General features: G+C 48.5%; 1 protein-coding gene across 1 annotated transcript in view; it reads right to left on the bottom strand.

Annotated features, from left to right (window-relative positions):
- Nucleotides 1-19,743, bottom strand: part of TNFAIP8L3 (TNF alpha induced protein 8 like 3) — a 42,208-nt gene extending 22,465 nt beyond the window's left edge. The window contains exon 1 of the mRNA XM_081227266.1: nucleotides 19,502-19,743. Within this exon, the coding sequence (XP_081083392.1) occupies nucleotides 19,502-19,553 (52 nt within the window). The 5' untranslated portion in view covers nucleotides 19,554-19,743. The remainder of the gene's footprint in view (nucleotides 1-19,501) is intronic.
- Nucleotides 19,744-20,996: the final 1,253 nt, after the last annotated feature.

The raw sequence follows: 20,996 nt of genomic DNA, 5'->3' as shown, positions 1-20,996 counted from the left end.
AAAAAAAAAACAACACACACACACTGGGTATTGATGAGATGAGAGCCCATGTCAGTGGGAGGGATTCTCAGCTTTCCTTCTCTCACACTGATTTCCCTCCAGCCACCAAGCTCCCTCCCAGCTCTGCAAATGCCAGTGCTTCAGCAGTGGAATGCTTCCTGCTTTTCCCTCCTTCTGAAAGCCTGGGGCATTGACCTTGGAGCCTCTAGCTTTCCTTTTCTTTGGCTTTCCTCCAAAATGCATCCCCCCACCCCCTGGCTTCCTGTGGCCCTTGACTCCTCTGTCAGACGTCAGCCTGTGCTTGCCACAGAGCAGCGGTCAGCAGGCTCTCCCCAAGGCTTCTCCCTGTGCTGACCTCAGCACCCACAGACCAAGCTGCAGATGGCCAGCCCCAGCAGGCTGCCCTGTGCTGACGCAGCTCCATACAGGAGTTGTACTCAAAACCCTAGGACCAGTTCTTCTCATCAGGCTTCACATCCCTGTTATCCCACTTCTCTGCCCCCAAGAGAAAGTGGCTCATCCTTTTCCTGGTCTCACCCATTGCTTGGTGCATGTTCTCTCCAGGCCCAAGCACCCCTTGCTGTCCTCTTTCCCACCCCTTCCCTGAGCCCTCCATCTATCCAGAACAAACTCTTTACTTGGGGCCTGTTCAAGGACCTCCCACCTGGTGTCACCTGTTTGTTCACTGCAAGTTCCAGGAGAGGGGGACCTGGACTGCTGTGTCCACCATGGTGTCCCTGGCACATAGAAGGAGCTCAATAATATTTAGATTTAAACCTCAAAACCCAACACTGACTGGTCAGCCCAGGAAGTGATGTCATGGGGAAAAGAATGGGGATTGAGGAGAGGAGAGCCTGGGGGCCCAGGAAGAGGCCTGAGGAGGGACGGCCACAGTAGGACAGAGGAACTGTGGTCTTGTCCTTCCCTGGCTTTCACCCCAAACTCAATGGCAATGGCTCTCACAAGGTCACTGAGTGCCTTCTAATTGTCCATGAGGAGTGTTTGGAAACATGGGAAGACATTTTTGTTGTCACAGCACGTGAGTGGAGGGTTCTATAGGCATTAGTGGGCGGGGCCAGATATGCTAACTATCCTGTAATTTCTGGGACAGGGAATGCCAGCAGCACCCCGAGACACACGCCTGGGTCCTTGGCTCACCTGACCTCTAGTGGCACTCGAACCTCCCTCGTTCTCTGCTTTCCTGATCTCCCCTCTTGGTCCTTCTCAGCCTTTGCCAGGACTCCTTTTCCTCTGTCCATGCCTGAAGTCTAGGTGTTCTGAGTTTACTCAGGCCCCTCTTCTTTCTTGCCACGCACTGTCCCTGAGTGTGAGATGTCACCTCTTGCCCACCCCCACAGGTTACTGCTTGCCAGACCTCTCCACCTAGACTCCCACAGACCTCTCACCCTCCACATGCTCAAAACTTCCCTCATCCCCTTTCTCCCACTCCCCCTGCACCCTCCTCCTTGTATTATATGTGGCCCTGCCACCTGCCCAGTGTCCGGACAAGAACCTGGGGGCCATCCTTGCCTTCTTTCTCTCTCACCTCCCACATCTAATGAGGCATCAGACTGTCAATTCAGCCTCCTTCACATCTTCAATTGTATCCACCTTTCTGTCTCACTGATACACCTTAGTACTGACCCTCATCATTTCTCACCTGAATGATTGTCCATCTCCTCACTTACCTCTCTACCGCAGCTTCCATTCTAATTTCCATACTGGGGTGAGAATTGGCTTTGATGATGCTACTCCACCACTGAGAACACTGACTGGCTTCCCATGGCCTTGAAGACAAAGTTCAGACTCTTGAGCATGGCATGCTGGTTGCTGAGCTGATAATCTATCTTCTGTTCACCTCTCCAGCTTCATCTTCTACAAACTCTGAGCTCCTGACTTCAGGCCACACACAGGTGTCACCTGTCCTGCTCTGTTATGCCTGGGTCCCCTCTGCACCTGTGCATATTCTGTTCCCCTGTGCTTGGACATTGGCTCCCCCCTCACCCTCCAGGGCTCCCTTGAAGGACTTCTGACCACTGAGGGACTTTTCTCTGCAACCACCTTTCCCTCTGGTATATTCTTATCACCATGGAGAGCAATCATCTATTGGCTGGATGAGTGACTTTATATCTCACCAGTCTGTGAACTCCTTGAGGGCAGGAATCATGATTTATTCATTGCTGCAACTTTAGCCAGGGATTGAAACATAGAGACTGTTCGTTGCATGAACGAATGGCTAACAGTCTTGACATTTTATTGAAATGCACTCACACTCATGTCAGGAACAATAATGATAACTAGAGCTGGCGGGGCCTCGGGATACTAACGCCTACTTCCTCCACACAGGGGCCTGAGGTCGCCCCACTGTGCCCCTTCCCCACCTGGGCATGGTCGCCCTGGGCTGACCAGTCACTTTTCTTTTTCATTTTATTTAAAAAAATCTATTTTGAAAGTAATATTACATTATTTAAAAAGGTACATTATTTAAAAAGTCAAACCATTCTATAAGGCTTATAACAAAATGCAGCATCCTCTGGCCCACTTCTGATGCTGGCTCTTTGGAGGCAAAACACTTTAAATTATTAGCTGTTGCAACTAATAATTACCTCTACATATTTAAATTACATGCTTATACTGTTAGTTCTTGATTTTATTTGCTTTTAACTTCCTATTAAGGAAGGTGAGAATTTAGCTCTCTTCTCCATTCATTTCTCCTTCCACCTTCCGATTTGATTCTATTTCAATATTTGGTTAAATTAAACTTCAATGATTACATTACTGGGATTGAGATGCCATTCATAGCTGAGTCATGTATGTTCTATAACTTGCATGACTGCATTTCCTTTCTTATTCATCTTGTTTTCCCAGGCGTTAAACACTGCCTTGTTTTTCTTTTGATTAGTTTTCTATCTAATTCACTCTCAAAGTTCTAAGCAGAGTATAAGGTTCTTCTCAAAAGGTTCAAACATGTCCACTAATCTACCACTTCAGTTTTCTTTCTTGGAGACTCTTCTGGGAGCGCTCTGTGCTCTGGCGCAAATCTGGGTGCATTTCCCTCTAAGCCTGCTCCAGGCTCTCAGCCCGGTTCTCCCTTCCTCCTTCATCCCTTCTCTCCTGTGTCCATCTCCTGCTTCTTAGGTCTCATGGCTTCCTCTTTCTTAACTTGCTCGCCATTTCAGTGGAACACTTTGTCCAGCACAGGCATCAGCAAACTACCTTAAAGGGCTAGAGAATAGAGGGCCCAAAGTATCAAAAGGTACCTATAAAACCATTTATAATGTAACCATTAAAAAAAGTAAAAATGCTTTTAGCTTGTTGGACATACAAAAGCAGGGAACAGGCTTGACTGGGCCTGGGAGCCTCAGTCGGCTGACTCCTGACCTGGCAGCTCCCTGAGGAAGGGTACACGGTAAGGTAATTTTTTTGAGATCTAACTTATCATACAATGACTTTAGTCCAGGGGTCCCTAATCCCTGGTACCAGTCCATGGTCTGTTAGGAACCAGGCCGCACACCAGGAGGTGAGCGGCAGGTGAGTGAGCAAAGCTTCATCTGTATTTACAGCCGCTCCCCATCGCTTGCATTATTGCCTGAGCTCCGCCTCCTGTCAGATCAGCAGTGGCATTAGATTCTCATAGGAACGCGAACCCTACTGTGAACTATGCGTGTGAAGGATCTAGGTTGCACGCTCCTTATGAGAATCTAATGCCTGATGATCTGAGGTGGAGCTGAGGCAGTGATGCTAGGGCTGGGGAGCGGCTGCAAATACAGATTTTCATTAGCAGAGAGGTTTGACTGCACAGAGACCATAATAAATCAATTGCTTGCAGACTCACAGCAAAACCCTATCAGTGAGCTAGTGGGAAGCAGCTGCATGGCACAGGGAGATCAGCTCATTGCTCTGCGACCACCTAGAGGGGTGGGATAGGGAGGGTGGGAGGGAGATGCAAGGGGGAGGGGATATGGGGATGTACGTATGCATATAGCTGATTCATTTTGTTATACAGCAGAAACTAACACAATATTGTAAAGCAATTATACTCCAATAAAGATGTTTAAAAAAACGCAAAACCCTATCAGTGAGTGGCAAGTGAAAACAAGCTCAGGGCTCCCACTGATTCTGCATTATGGTGAGTTGTATAATTATTTTACTATATATTACAAGGTAATAATAAGAATAGAAATAAAGTGTGCAATAAATGTAATGCGCTTGAATCATCCCGAAACCATCCTCCCCCCCGACCCCCACCAGGTCCGTGGAAAAATTGTCTTCCACGAAACCGGTCCCTGGTGCCAAAATGTTGGGGACTGCTGCTGTAGTCTAGCCGCACACTTGACTGATGGTTTGACTGGGTTCAGAACTCTACATCACCAGTCATTCGCCTTGAGAATTCAAAGACACTGCACCACTGTTGTTTAGCCCTCGGCGTTGCTATTTGGAAAACTAGTGCGTTAAGGGCCTGGTTTTTCTCTCTGGAAGCTTTAAAGATCTTCGCTTCATGACAAGTCTCCACTCACAGCCATACTTCTCCATCTCCAAGTTTCCACTGCCTTAGTCCCTCTAGCATCCAGGAGGGCTCGTGTGATGGGTGGGGGGACCAAGGCAGAGGAAATGGAGAGGAGCACCTGGGTGCGAGGGGCTGCAGGGAAGGGAGGCACCAAGGATGAGGCAGAGATCTGGGGCCAGGGAGACGGGCTGGAAGGGAGGTCAGGAGAAGGACTTGCTCCTGGGGTGGAGGTCAGAGGTCAGAGGGCCCCTGCTGGAAGCCAGCTTTTCTCAAAGTTTTGGACTCTTTAATATTAAAAGGGGCTACTCTCCGGGTGGAGAGGCCCAAGAAGGCTGGGGCAGCTGTGACTGGCAGACCTGCTGCAGGCCAAGTGACCCTCAAGAGCATGGGCCTGGCCTACAGCCCCTTGCCCCTCTGGCTTCCCTGCCACATGACCCGACCCCCTGACCAGCTGCACTTAGTCCTTGCCTGGCCTGCATCCTGCCTGTATGACAGTCTCAGCCCCTAATGATCACCAACCTTCACCCCTTTTCAGACTTGGCTCAGACCTCAGCCACTCTCTTTGGGTTACAACAATATGGCAGAGCTATATTTATGTGGAGAGGTTTTTTTTTTTTTTTTTTTTTAACAAAAATGAAACAAAGAAAACCAAGGATGGTTGGAACCAGACTTCTTCATACATCAGCATAGCCCATCACTGACTTCCCTCCTGGGGTGAAGGGAAAGCTGGGTGACAACTCTCTAGAGATAACGCCTGGGTGCTTACTACACCTGCTGGTCTTAGGATGTACCATCCATCATTCTCAACATAAACATCTGCTTTCTGTAAGAATTTACTCCTATCTCAGTTATTCTGCCTCTCATATCCTCTTATCTCTCCCTTAAAAATCACAGTGGTTGGGCTTCCCTGGTGGCGCAGTGGTTGAGAGTCCGCCTGCCGATGCAGGGAACACGGGTTCGTGTCCCGGTCCGGGAAGATCCCACATGCCGCGGAGCAGCTGGGCCCGTGAGCCATGGCCACTGAGCCTACGCGTCTGGAGCCTGTGCTCCACAACGGGAGAGGCCACAACAGTGAGAGGCCCGCGTACCGGAAAAAAAAAAAAAAATTCACAGTGGTCATATTCACCCACTTGCCATTAATAAGACAATATGGCTGCTTAATAAGGAAACTCATACTGCTTTCCACTTGAAGATTAAGAAAGTGATTTTTTTTTTAATGGAAGGAAGAGCTTTTCTGGAAGGGTTGAAAATGCATAGTTAATATAATGTTTTTAAATTTGAAAAGGGGTAAAATAATTATATTTTATAATATAAATCAAGAAAGTAAAGATAGGGCTTCCCTGGTGGCGCAGTGGTTGAGAGTCCGCCTGCCGATGCAGGGGACACGTGTTCGTGCCCCTATCCCGGAAGATCCCACATGCCGCGCAGCGGCTGGGCCCGCGAGCCATGGCCGCGGAGCCTGTGTGTCCGGAGCCTGTGCTCCGCAACGGGAGAGGCCACAGCGGTGAGAGGCCCGCGTACAGCAAAAAAAAAAAAAAAAAAAAAAAAAGAAAGTAAAGATAGACAAAATCCTGGCTGATGGGGAATATCAATCATTAAGGGTGCTTGGGGCTAATTTAAAACTAGGTTAGAAACTCTGATAAATGTGAGTCTAAAGCGTAAGCACTTCTGTTTTCTACAAGCTTCCTGACTGGGCTACCCCTATTTTTTTTTTTTTTTTTTTTTTTGGCGATATGTGGGCCTCTCACTGCTGTGGCCTCTCCCGCTGCGGAGCACAGGCTCCAGACGCGCAGGCTCAGCGGCCATGGCTCACGGGCCCAGCCGCTCCGCGGCATGTGGGATCCTCCTGGACCGGGGCACGAACCCGTGTCCCCTGCATCGGCAGGCGGACCCTCAACCACTGCGCCACGAGGGAAGCCCGGGCTACCCCTATTTGATGGACTAGAGTGAAATAAGGTGGAGACAGGGAGGCAGTGAAGAATACTGGGATCATGATATCTCTTATCTTCAGCTCCGAGATGCACAAGAAATCCTCAATACATTTTCTCTTTTTAAAATTGAAGTATAGTTAATTTACCATGTTGTGTTAGTTTCAGGTGTACAGCAAAGTGATTCAGTTACAGATATTCTTTTTCAGATTATTTTCCATTATAGGTTATTACAAGGCCTCAATACATTTCTGTCTAATTCCTTCAGAAATAGATACATATAATATTATCATATAGCTTTTCCTTTTTTTAAGGAATTTTATTTATTTATTTATGGCTGCATCAGGTCTTAGCTGTGGCACGCAGGATCTTCATTGAGGCCTGCGGGATCTTTCGCTGCGATGTGCCGGCTCTTCGTTACGGTGTGCGGGTTCTTCGTTACGGTGTGCGGGCTTCTCTCTGGTTGTGGCGTGCGGGTTTTTTCTTTTCTCTAGTTGTAGCACATGGGCTCTGTAGTTGTGGCGCATGGGCTCCAGAGCGCATGGGCTCTGTAGTTTGCAGCATGCGGGCTCTCTAGTTGAGGGGTGTGAGCTCAGTAGTTGTGGCATGTGGGCTTAGTTGCCCCTCGGCATGTGGGATCTTAGTTCCCTGACCAGGGATTGAAACCCCATCCCCTGCATTGGAAGGTGATTCTTTACCACTGGACCACCAGGGAAGTCCCTCATATAACTTTTCAATAATGAGTTTTTTTGGAAAGACCAAACTTGGGGGTGGCAGACCAATACCTACTAAAAGCAAATAATCCTGTTATAACAGAATTTTAAATGCCCCCCTCTTTTTTTTTTAATTGTAAAAGTAATAAAGACACAAAATCAATGTGTAGATGAACAAGTGGAAAGTGAAAGTCATTCATGTTTGGGATGGGGGTCAGGGAGGGAGTGAGCATCAGGGATGCCAGCTACACACACTGCTGGTCAGTGAGCAACAGTAAGGCCACAGTCTAGAGCCAAAATGGCGGAGTCAGCAAGCTCACCCAGCAGGTCTGTTTGGTCGGTGAGGCTCTGGTGCCCTTGGCCTCAAACCTATGAGCTCATTATCCACCTTGACTATTTACACTTCCTCTACCTGGTGTGAGGGCCCAGGCCAGGTGGGCTCAGAGGGGAGGGTGTGATGAGGTGGAGAGAGAGAGAGTGCAGAGCCGAAGCCAGGGCAACGGGTGAGTAGGAAGAGGGCCGAAGAGAGAAGCCTGGAATCACACCTCCACCAGCGGGTGGGCAGGAAGGACCCACTGAGGCCTGGCCCGATGCGGAAGTGGATCACAGAGGACGGAGGGAAGAATGAGTTTCAAGAAAGAAAATAGAGGGACTTGGGACAAAACTGCAAGCAAGTCAGAAGGATGACCAGTGGATAAGTCCACTGAATCTCATTCGGTGGTTATTTTTAAAATAATAACCTGCTGGGGCTTCCCTGGTGGTGCAGTGGTTGAGAGTCTGCCTGCCGATGCAGGGGACGCGGGTTCGTGCCCCGGTCTGGGAAGATCCCACATGCCGCGGAGCGGCTGGGCCCGTGAGCCACGGCCGCTGGGCCTGCGCGTCCGGAGCCTGTGCTCCACAACGGGAGAGGCCACAACAGTGAGAGGCCCGAGTACCAAAAAATAAATAAATAAATAATAACCTGCTGAAAGTTATACATACTCATTGAGAAAAAATCTGGAAGGAAAGCACAAAGAAGGAAATTAAAATTGCCTATAAACTCATCATATAGAATGGTTAATTCTGTTCCAGCATTAAAAAAAAAAATCATGTATGTGAATGTGAGGGAGAGATTTTCCTCCCCTTCTCTCTATAAAAAAGGGGTGTCTGATCTACGAAACAAAAACAGACTCACAGACATAGAGAACAGACGTGTGGTTGCCGGGGGAGAGGGGAGAGGGATGGATTGGGAGTTTGGGATTAGCAGATATAAACTATTATATATAGGCTGGATAAACAACAAGGTCCTACTGTATAGCACACAGAACTATGTTCAATATCCTGTGATAAACCATAATGAAAAAGGATGAAAAAGAATATATATATGTTTAACTGAGTCACTTAGCTGTACAGCAGAAATTAAACACAGCATTGTAAATCAATTATACTTCAATAAAATCTTTAAAAAAGGGGTGTATGTATATATAGGTATGTGGGTATATATGTATGAATAAATAAATACATGTGTATATATATATATATATATATATATTTTTTTTTTTTTTTTTTTTTTGCGGTACACGGGCCTCTCACTGTTGTGGCCTCTCCCATTGCGGAGCATAGGCTCCGGACGCGCAGGCTCAGCGGCCATGGCTCACGGGCCCAGCCGCTCCACGGCATGTGGGATCTTCCCGGACCGAGGCACGAACCCGTGTCCCCTGAATCGGCAGGCGGACTCTCAACCACTGCGCCACCAGGGAAGCTCTATATATATTTTATCAAGCTTTCTTCATACATTATAATGCAAACACCTATAACATATGTTTTTCAAATTAATTTTTCTTAACAGCTGAGTAATATTCCTCTGTGTGGAAATGTCATTATGTATTTAGTAATTCAATAACTATTTAAATGAATATTTACCTATATGTTTAGGTTGGATATTTAGATTTGTTTCTGCTCCCCCTTTGGGGGGAGCAGCTTTAAATAATGAAAATCTACCACTTACTTTGTGATTTGGGGTAATCTCTGTGAATCTGTTTCTTTATCTGTAAACTGTAAATAATACCTGCTTTCTCCATGTCCTGGTTTTGCTATGAAATCATGTGTGTAGGATATTTCATTGTTCTTATGACTTCACAATTTAACTTTGAATGACTTGGCAGCTGGTGAGGCCACCAGAGGAGTTGAGAGAAAGTGATGGAAAGTTAACAGTCCGGGTGTAGCTGTGCTGAGTTGATGTGTCTCTTGGACAGTGAGAAGATGATGTCCAGACGACTTTGAAAGGTAGGATTCTTGCTCTGGAGAGAGGAATGGGTTAGACCACAGCTTTGGGAATCTTTAGCTTCATGCTGGAAAAACTGGTGGTCTTTTCCAAATGAAAGTGTATTGTTAGAAAAGAACAAGGCCAAGAGCTCAGCCTTAGGAGACACAGGTAGGAGAAAGATATTAATGAGGGATGCAGAAGGAGCAATTGAGGAGGGGTTCAGGGAAACCAGGATTATACAAAGTCAGAGAAATCAAAAGGAAAAAAAAAAGTCAAGAAAATTCAGGTTTAATTCCCATCAGATACTGCTCTGGGCTCGCTAAAAGTTGACTCTGTATTAACTTAGCTCTGCCTGCTTCATGTGACTGCGATTGAATCACTGAATTAAACATTAAGGGTAAGAGAGGCTAACACAGATGAACAAATTTCCCTCTTTCCTTACAAAATAAAAAATCAATTTAAACAAAGATTAAAAACATAATTGGAGAACTAGAGGCCAATAAATCTATTCCTGAAGCTGGAAGCTATTAAAGTAAACTAACCTTTGCAATTGTCACTGTGCATCTGTAAAACCTACCAAATTCCTCTCGGGTATTAAAAAAATGTAAGAATCTTCTGAGGGCTCCGTGTAGGGCTCTCCTGACCTGGAAAGTGGGCTGGGTACATGGGAAGGGCCTGGTGTGGGCCTGTAGTGTCTGACCTCTAGGCAGCTGTGCTGGGAGGGAGAAAGCTCAGGAGAGGAAAAGGGGGGAGGGGTGTCAAGAACACAGTGGAAGGTGTCAGAAGGAAACATAGCAGGGGTCCTTTAGATACCCCAATACCCAGAATAACTCTGATCCTTTTAAAAAATTATATATGTTTTGGGGGAACGATAGAGGAGCCAGAGTGTGGCCTCGAATTCTGGTTCTGATGCTGCCTGGCAGTGTAGCCAATGTTCTTAGTGTCCCCAAGTAAATATTTCAGAAGGGGTTCTCTTGTTTTCTTACAAAACCCCTTCTTCCCCAAATAAAGGTCTCTTGCATCTTTTCAGGATTGCTTTTGGACTACATTCTTCTGGAAAAGCACATCTATTCTTAGGGCTCAATCTGATTTTCCTCTTTGTACTGTTTTCACATATTCTACCATGAGCTTGCATGCCTTTGGTGGAAAATAAATGTTACTAAAAAACAATACGTTAGAGACACCACTAAAAACTCAAATCCCAGTTATCCAGCTCAGAATTTCAAGTTCTCTTCATTGCACTACAGTCTCATCTTCGAGTTTTCTCTTGCCCTTGAATCCAACTGGTCACCCTGTCCTAGGGATTCTGTATCTGGAATGATTCTAAATGCTGGAGTGGAAAAAGTACCTTAGGACCCAACCTAAGTACACTCTGATAGAGGGAACGTTTGTTTGCCTTTGCACCTCTCTTGACTCTGCTTCTCAACCCTTCTCTCCTCTTGGGGTTTGCCACATTCACTACGCACCAGGTTCCCAGGACCCTAGACATGCACGTGGCTGCAGGGTCCTCCCAGGACCTTCTCTCTCTGACAGCTGCTTTGTGCTGCTCCCCTGATCTTCCCTCCCAAACCACCCCTCACCAGCCCCTGTTCTGGAGCCTGTGACAGCCCATCCTTGCCCATGTGTTATTGGGCCACTGAAGGTAATGTCTGCAGTTTAAAGCAGGGCTTTCTGGAGATATAATGTGCTAACCTACCAGAAGGAGCCTAATGAAGGAACTTAATGGTCTGAAGGGCCCTGTGGGAGCTGGTGGGGGATGTAAAGGAGCCTGGTGGCATCCATCGATCTAACTACATAGTCTACCTGGTAAAGAGCACTGCTTTTGGAGTTAGTTAGACTGGCTTCATATCCACTGAGAAGCTGCACATCCCTGGGCAAATTACTTAATCTCTCTGTGCCTCAGTTTCCTGGTCTATAAAATGGGGTTATTTATAGTACCTAGCCCAGAAGGCCTATATAAGGCTTAAATACCATATAAACAGTTAACCCAGTCTGAAATACATTGTATGTGCTTAATTAATATAAAATTAAATAAAAATTCAAAACATCATTATTATTTTACATTCAGTACTAGCCCTCTGGGGCTGGACTCTGGCTGGCAAAGACTATCCTCACAATTTCTCATCTTGTTTGATATATGCACAACTTCTTAAACCTAGTTTCTCTACCCTGTAACCTGAACCCCAGCCTTCTCTCCCTGACTTTCTTAACGTTACTCCAAGGAACCAGACTCAAACGTGGTAGGAAAGCTGCTGCAGAGGCCAGCAGACAGCCCCCACCACTTCCCTCCCATATTATTCACTGAAAATCTGTTTACCTTCCCAGGCCCCAAATCAGGGATGCAGGACATGTGTGCTCACCAGAACAACCTTTTACAGAATTTCCTCCTGCACACGAAACTGGATGCCTCTACCATACAGATATCAACTGGGAGTTTCCATGAAGCTACGCATCACCAAAATGCTTCCTTTCGGGGCTAGAAAAGTTTCCCGGAAAGCATATTTTACTTTCCAGAAGACAACCTAGAAGCTAGTAGCTGCTGCTGTGGTTTTTCAACTGTTTAAACCAGTATTTGGACACCACCAAAGTGTCTCCTTTTTTTTCCTGGAGAACTGAATTACAAAATACTGGTTTCTATTAGGGTGTGTCTAGCACTTTCTGTGCTGCCAGGCTTCCATGTTTATAGTCTGCACACTAGATTTTCCATGAACAGGCTCAAATTTTTTCCCAGGCAATGATGTTTAGGAAACCCAATATGAACGTGAAGATTGTTCTAAAGCAGTTTCAGAATTTGTGTTATGCAGTTGCCTAAAACGAGCATGTCTGACGTATAAAAAAATAATATATTTTGGGGCATGTCTTAATTAATATATGTTGGGGAAAAGGTACTCACTCTCATATGTTTTCTTGGATTGAGGTATCACAGGAAACTTATTTTTTAAATTCTTCTTCTCTATCCTTTATTTCTATACTTGTACAGAATACAGCCCAAACACCCACCTACACATGCATTTTACAGAAAGAGTTGGAAGCCAAGTGACTGAAAAACAAAACAAAATTATGTATATAGTGTCTTTAAAGAGATTTACATGTGAATTCAAATGGGAGCCAATGGTAACTCTGGAGGACAATGAACCAGTTAGAGAAAAGTGCTAATGGGAAGTGTGACTATGATTTGGTTTTGATGAGAAATAAAAAAGCAGGCGCTGTGTTTTTAGAGAAAAATAAAGTAGGAAGTAGAGCTTTACATTTACACACACATTCTGTCTCCAGCTCCCAGAAACTTACATGCTGGCCACAATCACCACAACATCCAGTGTTACGTTTTGAGCAGGTCCGCCCTCTCCTCCCTTTAGCCCTCTAAGGGGGCCCCGCTGCTCCAGGCCATGCTTCTCACAGGCTCCTGTCCTTGCCACCTCCTCTGTTTCCCCTGACTTGCTCTTCTCCCCCATCTAAATCCTTCACTCCTTCCAGGCTATCCTCAAGGCCCATCTCCTCCATGAAGCCTCCCCACCAGAACCCCAAGTCACGATGCCCCATGCTCCAAAGCCGACACTGTTTATTGCTGATGCTGCCCAGTCTTGCAGATTCCTTTTGGGTGGGTGTTTTCTCTCCCTATGGCTGCAAGCCTCTTGAGGGTGGGGCCACACCTAATTCCATTTCGGTGTAACTGAAATACCATAGCACCTCCACACACTGAACACAAAACAGAGGATCAGCCAACATCTATTGGATCTGTGAGGTCTAAAATGGCTAATTCCATCTGGCTATCTAAATTGCCCTAATGAGGTCTAGATAATGTTTATAGCTCAACAACTATCCCCTGAACTCTGCCCGTATGCAGGGCTGCCATCCATCATGAAACATCCCTGAGGAACTCTGGAGGCCATCTGTGGTGAATGCACGATGTACGATGGACGTAGGGCCCAGGTTCCCTTCCGGAATGAAGGACTAAGCACTTCACAAGCTGCTGGTAGTGATGCCTGCAGACAGCCCTCAGCTGAAGGGAACAGCTTCGCCCAAGGTGCAGGGATGGCATGAATCTAGTGACTAATCATTATGTCAGGGGATATAAAGGCCTGGCCCCTCACCCCAATTCAGTTCTTTTTTCTTTTTTTTTTTAACATTTATTTATTTGGCTGCACTGGGTCTTAGTTTCAGCACATGGGATCTTTAGTTGCAGCATGTGGGATCTAGTTCCCTGACCAGGGATCGAACCTGGGCCCCCTGCATTGGGAGTGTGGAGTGTTAACCACTGGACCACCAGGGAAGTCCCCCAACTCAGTTCTGAAGGGTTTTCCAGCTCCAGAGCTCGAGGCTATTGTTGGGTCTGCATTGCAGCTCAGCTTCTCACTCTGCCCAGTCTGGCATCCCTCCCCTCTCCTTCTCTTTCCCAGGTATTGATCCCAAGAGCATCCCCAAATAAGCACACTGCATGCTAACCTCCATCTCAGAGTCTGCTTCCTGGGGAACCAACCTACAACATCATCTATACATCCATCCATCTATCTAGCCAGCCAGCCAGCCAGCAAACTACCACTGTGTTTAGGGCATGCAGGTGGTGTTTGTGGGTGCTGATAGAGGTGAAAAAGACCCAGTCTTTACCCTTAGGGAGCGAAGGCCAGTACAAGAGATGAGACATGTACAGGAATAACTGTGAAGCACACAGTGGAAAGTGGATGGTGTCAAGAGAGAACATATAAACAGAGATACAGCCAGGGTATAATCCCAGGGCAAGGGGGTGAGAGTCTTCAGGCACTGGCTTAAGATATGACCATCGGTATATGCTTCCTAACTCTCTATCTGGTCCCAAGCCCTGGAGACAGGATGGACTGTGTCCTTATCTCTCTTTGCACTTCCCATACTTCCCAACACAGAGTCCCAGACAGTACAAGAAATCTTAAAACACTGAAGCAGAACACTGAAGGACAGCGTTGGCAGTTCTACTTTATAGGACAGGTTTCTGGCTGCCTGTCTGGCCTTTTAGTGCAGAGTTCTCAGGAGGCTCCTCAAGATGCTCATTCATTTATTATGTCCATAAAACCTTGGGAACATGAAAGCACAAGACAAGGCCCTGACCCTCAAAGCAGCCCACTATGTGGATGAGGCAGAGGCCCCTGAAAATGTCCACAAATAAGAACAAGACCTGGGACTATGACTAATAGCCAAGTGGTACATCATCCCCAGGGACCAGGTGGTCCCTGCCCTTGGTCAGCCAGTCCATCAATCGTCAAAGGTCACTCTGTCAGTTGACAAAGGTTACTGAATAGCCTCCACGAATAACCCAACAATGAGAATCAACAAACTCCAGAACCTCATGATCCTCCAAAACCAATGCCCCAGCATAATTTACTGTCTACAGGGGAAAAGCACCTTTAAGAAAATTTAAGTCATCACTATTAAGTGTCTGATGGAAAGAAAAGAAGCACTGGCAGGGTGGGGAAGCCAGTCTCCTGCATTTCCCTGCCTTAGCCCAACTCAACATGCCAGTCCCCTTCCACTCTCCCTCTCCTTTTACTGCTTTTGTACAATCTGTCACCAACTTCTGTTGTTTGTTTCTCTGAAATGGCATTTGCATCCTTCCTCTTCTGCCTCGCTTAGTGCTACCATCCCCTCCGATTGTGTGGCCACGAGGCCCCAAGCCTAGGCCATCCCTGCGCTTCATGTCTGTCTGATGTGGCTTCTGAAAACCCAGATCTCAGTCGGTCATGTCTCTGCTCTACTATCAGCACAACGGGGGCTCCTTTGGCACCATCAGGTACTAGTTATTAAGACCCCCTGTTGTCAGTGGCTCTCCCTACACTCACCTAACTTTACTTCCCAATACTCCTTAGTATATGTCCTGCACTCCAGTCACCTCCCTGTTTATCTGTGCCTTTGCTCAATGGTGTCTGACTTCTGAAACACCTTGTCTCCTCTTGACCAACTATTGAATCCTACCCACTCCTTGCCACTTTGTGGCAAGCTTAGGACCGAGGTGATGGGAAAGACAGGAAGGACAAAGTCAGGGGCCTGCTGTTTTCCTACTTCTTTTATTATTTTGAAGTTTCCCTACCACATCCTGATTCCATCACACAGAAATGCTTTTCTGTAGCACCTACCCAGCCACAGGGATGCTCCATCAGCTTGACTGCCCCAGACCACCTAGCTCTGGGTGGAAGGAGCTTGTCATCTTGAGCTGGGTAGACTATCTCTGTCTCACAAGTCAGAAAGGGAAAAAGCTGACACTGCTAATGTTTACTCGCTTGTTATTTCCTAGGAAAGACTCAAATCATTGCCGAGTTAATACACCAAGCTCTAGGATTTCTGAGAGATGGATGGTGGGTTTGTCAAAGGAGAGACTGCCAAATTGGGTCTCTGGAAAGAATCCAGTGTTCCATAAACCCTGTCTCTTTCCTTACCATAGAAAGAACCATAAAATGACAGAAAGGCAGAGGAGAGCTGCAGGCAGCAGAATGACTTAGAAGCACCATCCTGTGCTTCCTGAAAAACAGAAAACGCAGATGAAGACAAATCTCATCCACACACACCCCCTTTACTTCCTATGCAGGGTACTGCTTGATGAGAGAGCTGCACAGCAGATACTGGGGAGCTCTTTGGAAAAGTCTCTTGAAAGGGGTACAGTAAAGAGTAGGTGGTGCTCAGAGATTTCCTCACTGCCAATTTTTGACTGGGAAGGCTACGAGATGGGCAAAAATGGAGAGGAGAATGGTGAGTACCTCCCATTCCCCTGTTACCTTGAAGGGAAAAGGTGCACCAGTGTGTGGGGGGCAATTAACCCCTCTTCTTCTATTGGAAGTGGCATGAAAGTGGCTAATCTCCAGGTTATCAGGTGGACTGGGTAAGGCCACCTTCTCTACTTTGTGGAAGTTCTCTAGAGCTGAAAGAAAAGGATGGTGAAAGCAGTAGTTTTGAATGTTCCCATCTTTATGACTTCAGCTGGAAGATGATGTGGATGAGAAGACGTACCTTAAAAATAACTTTCCCCAAACAAACACATCTGCGCGCACACACACACACACACACACACACATGAGAGAGAGGTGGGGGGAATGAGAGAGTGAAAAGGATAAAATTCAAAACAAATCTCCTTAGGCAGTTACATTAGTGTGATAATAATGACAATAATACTAATTGTTTTACACATGCCTAGTGATTTACATTTTACAAAGCTCTGGGGTACATTATTTAGCAGTATTCTTACAACATAATCCAATCAGGTGATAAGAATAGCAGCTGCAATTTACTGAATGATTACCAGGAGGAACACTTTTCATGTGTTATTTAATCCTCACACACACACACCCCGCCTTGTACTATTGTTATCCCCATTTTACAGAAGGGGAAACTGAGGTTTAGAGATGTTAAGTAACTTGCCTGTCAGGTAGAGATTGAGACCTGGGTCTTTCTGATTCCAGAGTCCAGGCTCAGGACCTTAATAAGGTCTGTCTTATGGCAGGGCTTTTTCATAAGTTCAGGAAGGGGAGGGCACTGAGGAGGAAGCAGCCCTTCATCTTATCTCCCTGTGAGGTAGGTACACACAGACACACACATTAATACTCCGAGAGATCCCACTTCCTCTGCTGTGCTTCTCAGTTACAAACCCATCCAGCTTGCACAGATACAGGTCCACAGATGAATGTCATGTTATTACAGGGACAATGGTCAACTCCTATGGATAATTTAACCAGTATCTGAAGCTGCAACAGGAGTTTCCATTTGATAGTATGCAGCCATAGCAAGACGATGAATTAGCAACTAGTTTTGAAGCTTTGTCACGAAGAATACTTTAAGACTGAAAATAATGAGGGAGACTGAATGCCATTTAGCAGAATGGCTTGTGACATTCAAATAAATGTTCAACCTGAGATTCAAGCACACAGAGGAAGAAGAAATGACTGTAGAAAACAGTAAGGCACAAACAAATGGTGACAGCTCAGAGAGCTGGCTGCCCTATTCTTCATCAGACCCATCTGACCTCAGGAGTCACAACTGCTGTTAGTTGTGCAGAGGTCTTCTGACACAAACACACATGAACACCCTGGGATACTCCTTGCTGGGCAGGCTGTGGGGAGAAGCAACTGGACCCTTAAGAACTCCTTCCCTCCCCTTTCATCCAAGTACCAACTCTTCTGTCTCCTGCCACCCCCCCTTCCCCTCCCCTCCTCTTCATTATTATTTTTTTTTATTTTTATTTTTGGTGTGTGGTATGCGGGCCTCTCACTGTTGTGGCCTCTCCCGTTGCGGAGCACAGGCTCCGGATGCGCAGGCCCAGCGGCCATGGCTCACGGGCCCAGCCGCTCCGCGGCATATGGGATCCTCCCAGACCGGGGCACGAACCCGTATCCCCTGCATCGGCAGGCGGACTCTCAACCACTGCGCCACCAGGGAGGCCCTCCCCTCCTCTTCAAAGCCTCCTTATCCTCCTCCCCTTCTCCATCAACCGGCATAAAAGATCTGAGGGTGAGAGCAGGGAGAGCATGTTAGTTCCTCGGATTTTGAGAGAGTAAAGTGTCAGTGTCAATGTACTCACTCCCCCTCCTTTTGAGCTCTAGAGATATACTTAGATAGACACAAAACACCCACTGGAACTTTTAAATGATGTGAAGAGATCCACAAGCCACCTGTGAAACAAAGTCTTGGTGCTTCACAGTCACAGGAACATACAGGTTCGAGAAGGGCTCATGTTTATTACTTATGTCCACACATCCCTACACCAAGCAGGTGGCCCTTGCACACACACAGGCATCTTGACGATGCCATCTTTCTTTTCCTCCATTCTCATCTCTTCCCATCCAGCTGTAGATGTTGACCACAGCTGCCCTGTGAGAGGCTGAGGGGTATGATGCAGTAAAAAGGGAGTCACTCCGCCCTTGGCTACTCCCTGGCTCTGATTCGTGGGTAAGCCACTTAGCCTTTCTGAACCTTTGTAAAATGGAGATAACAACCACCTGGCTAGGTGCTGTGAGGATAAAGGAGAATAATATACGTAGGGCCCTTGGTACAGCTCCTGGCGCTGTCCCGCCTGGTTCCTGAGCCTGCCTTCCTACACCCACGCCTGGGCTGATGGTGCCTCCGGTCACCGGGTCCCCACCCTCAGGACACTGGTCTGACACTGGGAAGATTGGGGACTAGTCCGGGCCCTCAGGTCTGTACCAGGAGGGTCCCAGCTCTCAGGTCACAGGTGTGCTGGCCAGGGCTAGCCTGCAGGGCCACGCGGGCACAGGGAGCCACGGTCACGTGGGAGGGCCATAGGTCTCCCGCCCGTGGACCTGCAGGCGGAGGGCAGAGCGGGCTGGTGGAGGGGGGCAGAGCCCGCGGATAAGTCGACCCAAGGCTGTGGGTGGCTTCCTCCTGTTGCTCAGTATTAGGGAGAGGCGGGGGAGGACATTCATTATTTCCTAAGTAAGCATCCACCCGTCGCTTCGATAACTATCGATTGTGAAAAGCTGGCGGCGCCCCTTAAAGGCGAAGCCGGGACCCCGCGCGCCGCCGCCGCGTCTGTCTTCCCGGACCCTTCGTGGGGACCTCCTCCGCGCATGCAGGGCAGCGATGGGCCAACGCTTCTGCATCGACTCATCTAGCAGCTTCGGGAACTGCAACCACGAGCTGTGGTTTGACTCCTGCCCGCCCACCCGCGGGGGCCTTTCCTTTCCAGAGCGTCGTGTCACGCCCTCGGAGCGGGTCACCTGTTCCGCAGCGTCCCTGGCGCCCGGGGTTCGAGGACCGGGCCGGCGCTCGGAAAGTTATTTCCAAAAGCAGATATGCAGCAACCCTCGCTGCAGCAAACTACAGGACGCGGATTACTCGAACCCTGCCCCACCCCCACCCGCCCGGCGACCGGAGCCCGCTGCCGGAGTCCCGCACCGCCGAGAGCCACCCGCAAATGCACCTACTCTCCCTCCAGCGCCCGAGTGCAATGGGGAGAAAGCCTCAAAGCAAACTCACAGCGCAGAGCCATCCCAGTCCCGGCCCGGAAGGGATCGGGCTGCTGGGGATTGGCCTCCCGCGTGGCCGCTCCGCCCGAGAAATACTCGCGATTTCCCGCCCCGGCCTCCCCTCCTCTCTGCCCCAGCCTTCCCGACTGGGCTGCTGCGACCCCTCGTACCTGCGGCGGTCCCGGGCTCGCCCTCGCTCTGCTCGCCGGAATCCGAATCCATGCTGCCGGCCGAGCGTCCACAGCCGCCCGCCCGTCCGCGGAGCGCACGGGACCGGCCGGCGTCCGGACTCGGGCTGCCGCGTCGCACTCCGGCCGGGCAATGCGCGGCGGCCGCGGCCAGGGGGCCGCTCGGCAGAGGCTAGCGCCGCCCGCGCCCCGTTCCCCGCTCCCCGAGCCCGCCGGCCGGTGCCTGCTTGCCAGGCGAGCGCGGGGCGGAGGGTGGGGCGCGCCGGGAGAGCGCGGGGAGGAGGGCGGGGAGGCGCGAGTGGGGAGGAGCAGGCGCGTCCGGCGCCCCGCGGGCTCCAGCCTCGGGTTAAATACCCGGGGGGCGGTGCCGCTCCTCCACCCGCGCCCCCATCGGGCGCCCGGAGCCCTGAACTTGTGGAGCCGGGCGAGGTCGTGCGAGTCGGCGAGGCTGAGCCCCTTCCCTTGGAGGTGGCCAAGTTTGGCGAAGTCTTAGGTGAAAAAGCGCCTCTACGCAAGTAGGAGAAGGGGAGGTTCAGAGTGGGCGTGCTGGGGCTGCCCGGGTTCGAGTCTAACTCCACAGTTCGGAGACCTTAGCCGAGTGACTTAACTTCTCTGTACCTGTTTCCTCACCTGGAAAATGGGGACAATCAGAGTTCCCTTTTGTCCGGGAGGTTGTGAGGGGAGTATATAAATTATGCGTGTGAGGGGCCGACAGCAGGGCCTGGAACTTAGCGAGGAAGTAAACGACGCGCGGAGGCAACGCTGACGCTGCTGGTTCTTCTCCCGGTGCGGGCGGGGGCGGGCAGGTTGGGCAAGCAGCTGTGGAGCGGGTTTCAGGACGGGGAGCCCTCGCGGGCGCCCCAGGCAGGACCGCCCTGCTGCCAGTCAAGGAGCCAGGCCACTTCCAGGCCCCGACGCAGAGGCAAGAACGGATCTTAAAACCTTTACTTTGTCTTTAACACAGAGTGCTAAGCTTCCTCAATATCCCCTCCTTCCACTTTCTAAAAAAAAAAAGAGAGAGAGAGAGAGAGAGAAGCGGCTGTATATTTATTTAGTAATTAAGAGACTAAACTAGGGGGGAAATGCACGGAGCAGTAAGGCCTGAGGGGATCCTTTGTTGTTAATTCGTGATTATCCACGCAGTCTTATTTTCTCCCTGAATTATCAGCTCCAACACTTACATAACTTTAGACCGGCTTCTCAACATACAAATTGTGGGCAGAGGATACAAACACACTTTACTGACCTGCGCAAAATGAAATTGGGAAGAGAAAAGTCTACCAAAAAGCGCCGTTTATTGTTTCCTGTGTGCACCCATTTAATCTCTACAACGACCTAGTGAGGAATTTAGGTCGAATGATTTGAAAATGCTTTTTTGGAGGTAAAAAATGGTTGAAAGTCGGCAGTTTCGTAGAATTTAACCTATATTGTTATCTCCATTTTGAGATGTGGAAGCTGAGTCTCAGAGTAGATAACT

The sequence above is a fragment of the Mesoplodon bidens genome, assembly GCF_964165515.1.
Source record: "Mesoplodon bidens genome assembly, chromosome: 3".
In the NCBI taxonomy this organism is placed as follows: domain Eukaryota; kingdom Metazoa; phylum Chordata; class Mammalia; order Artiodactyla; family Ziphiidae; genus Mesoplodon; species Mesoplodon bidens.
Note: the sequence above shows the minus strand (reverse complement) of the source record. Positions and strands in the feature narration are given on the sequence as shown.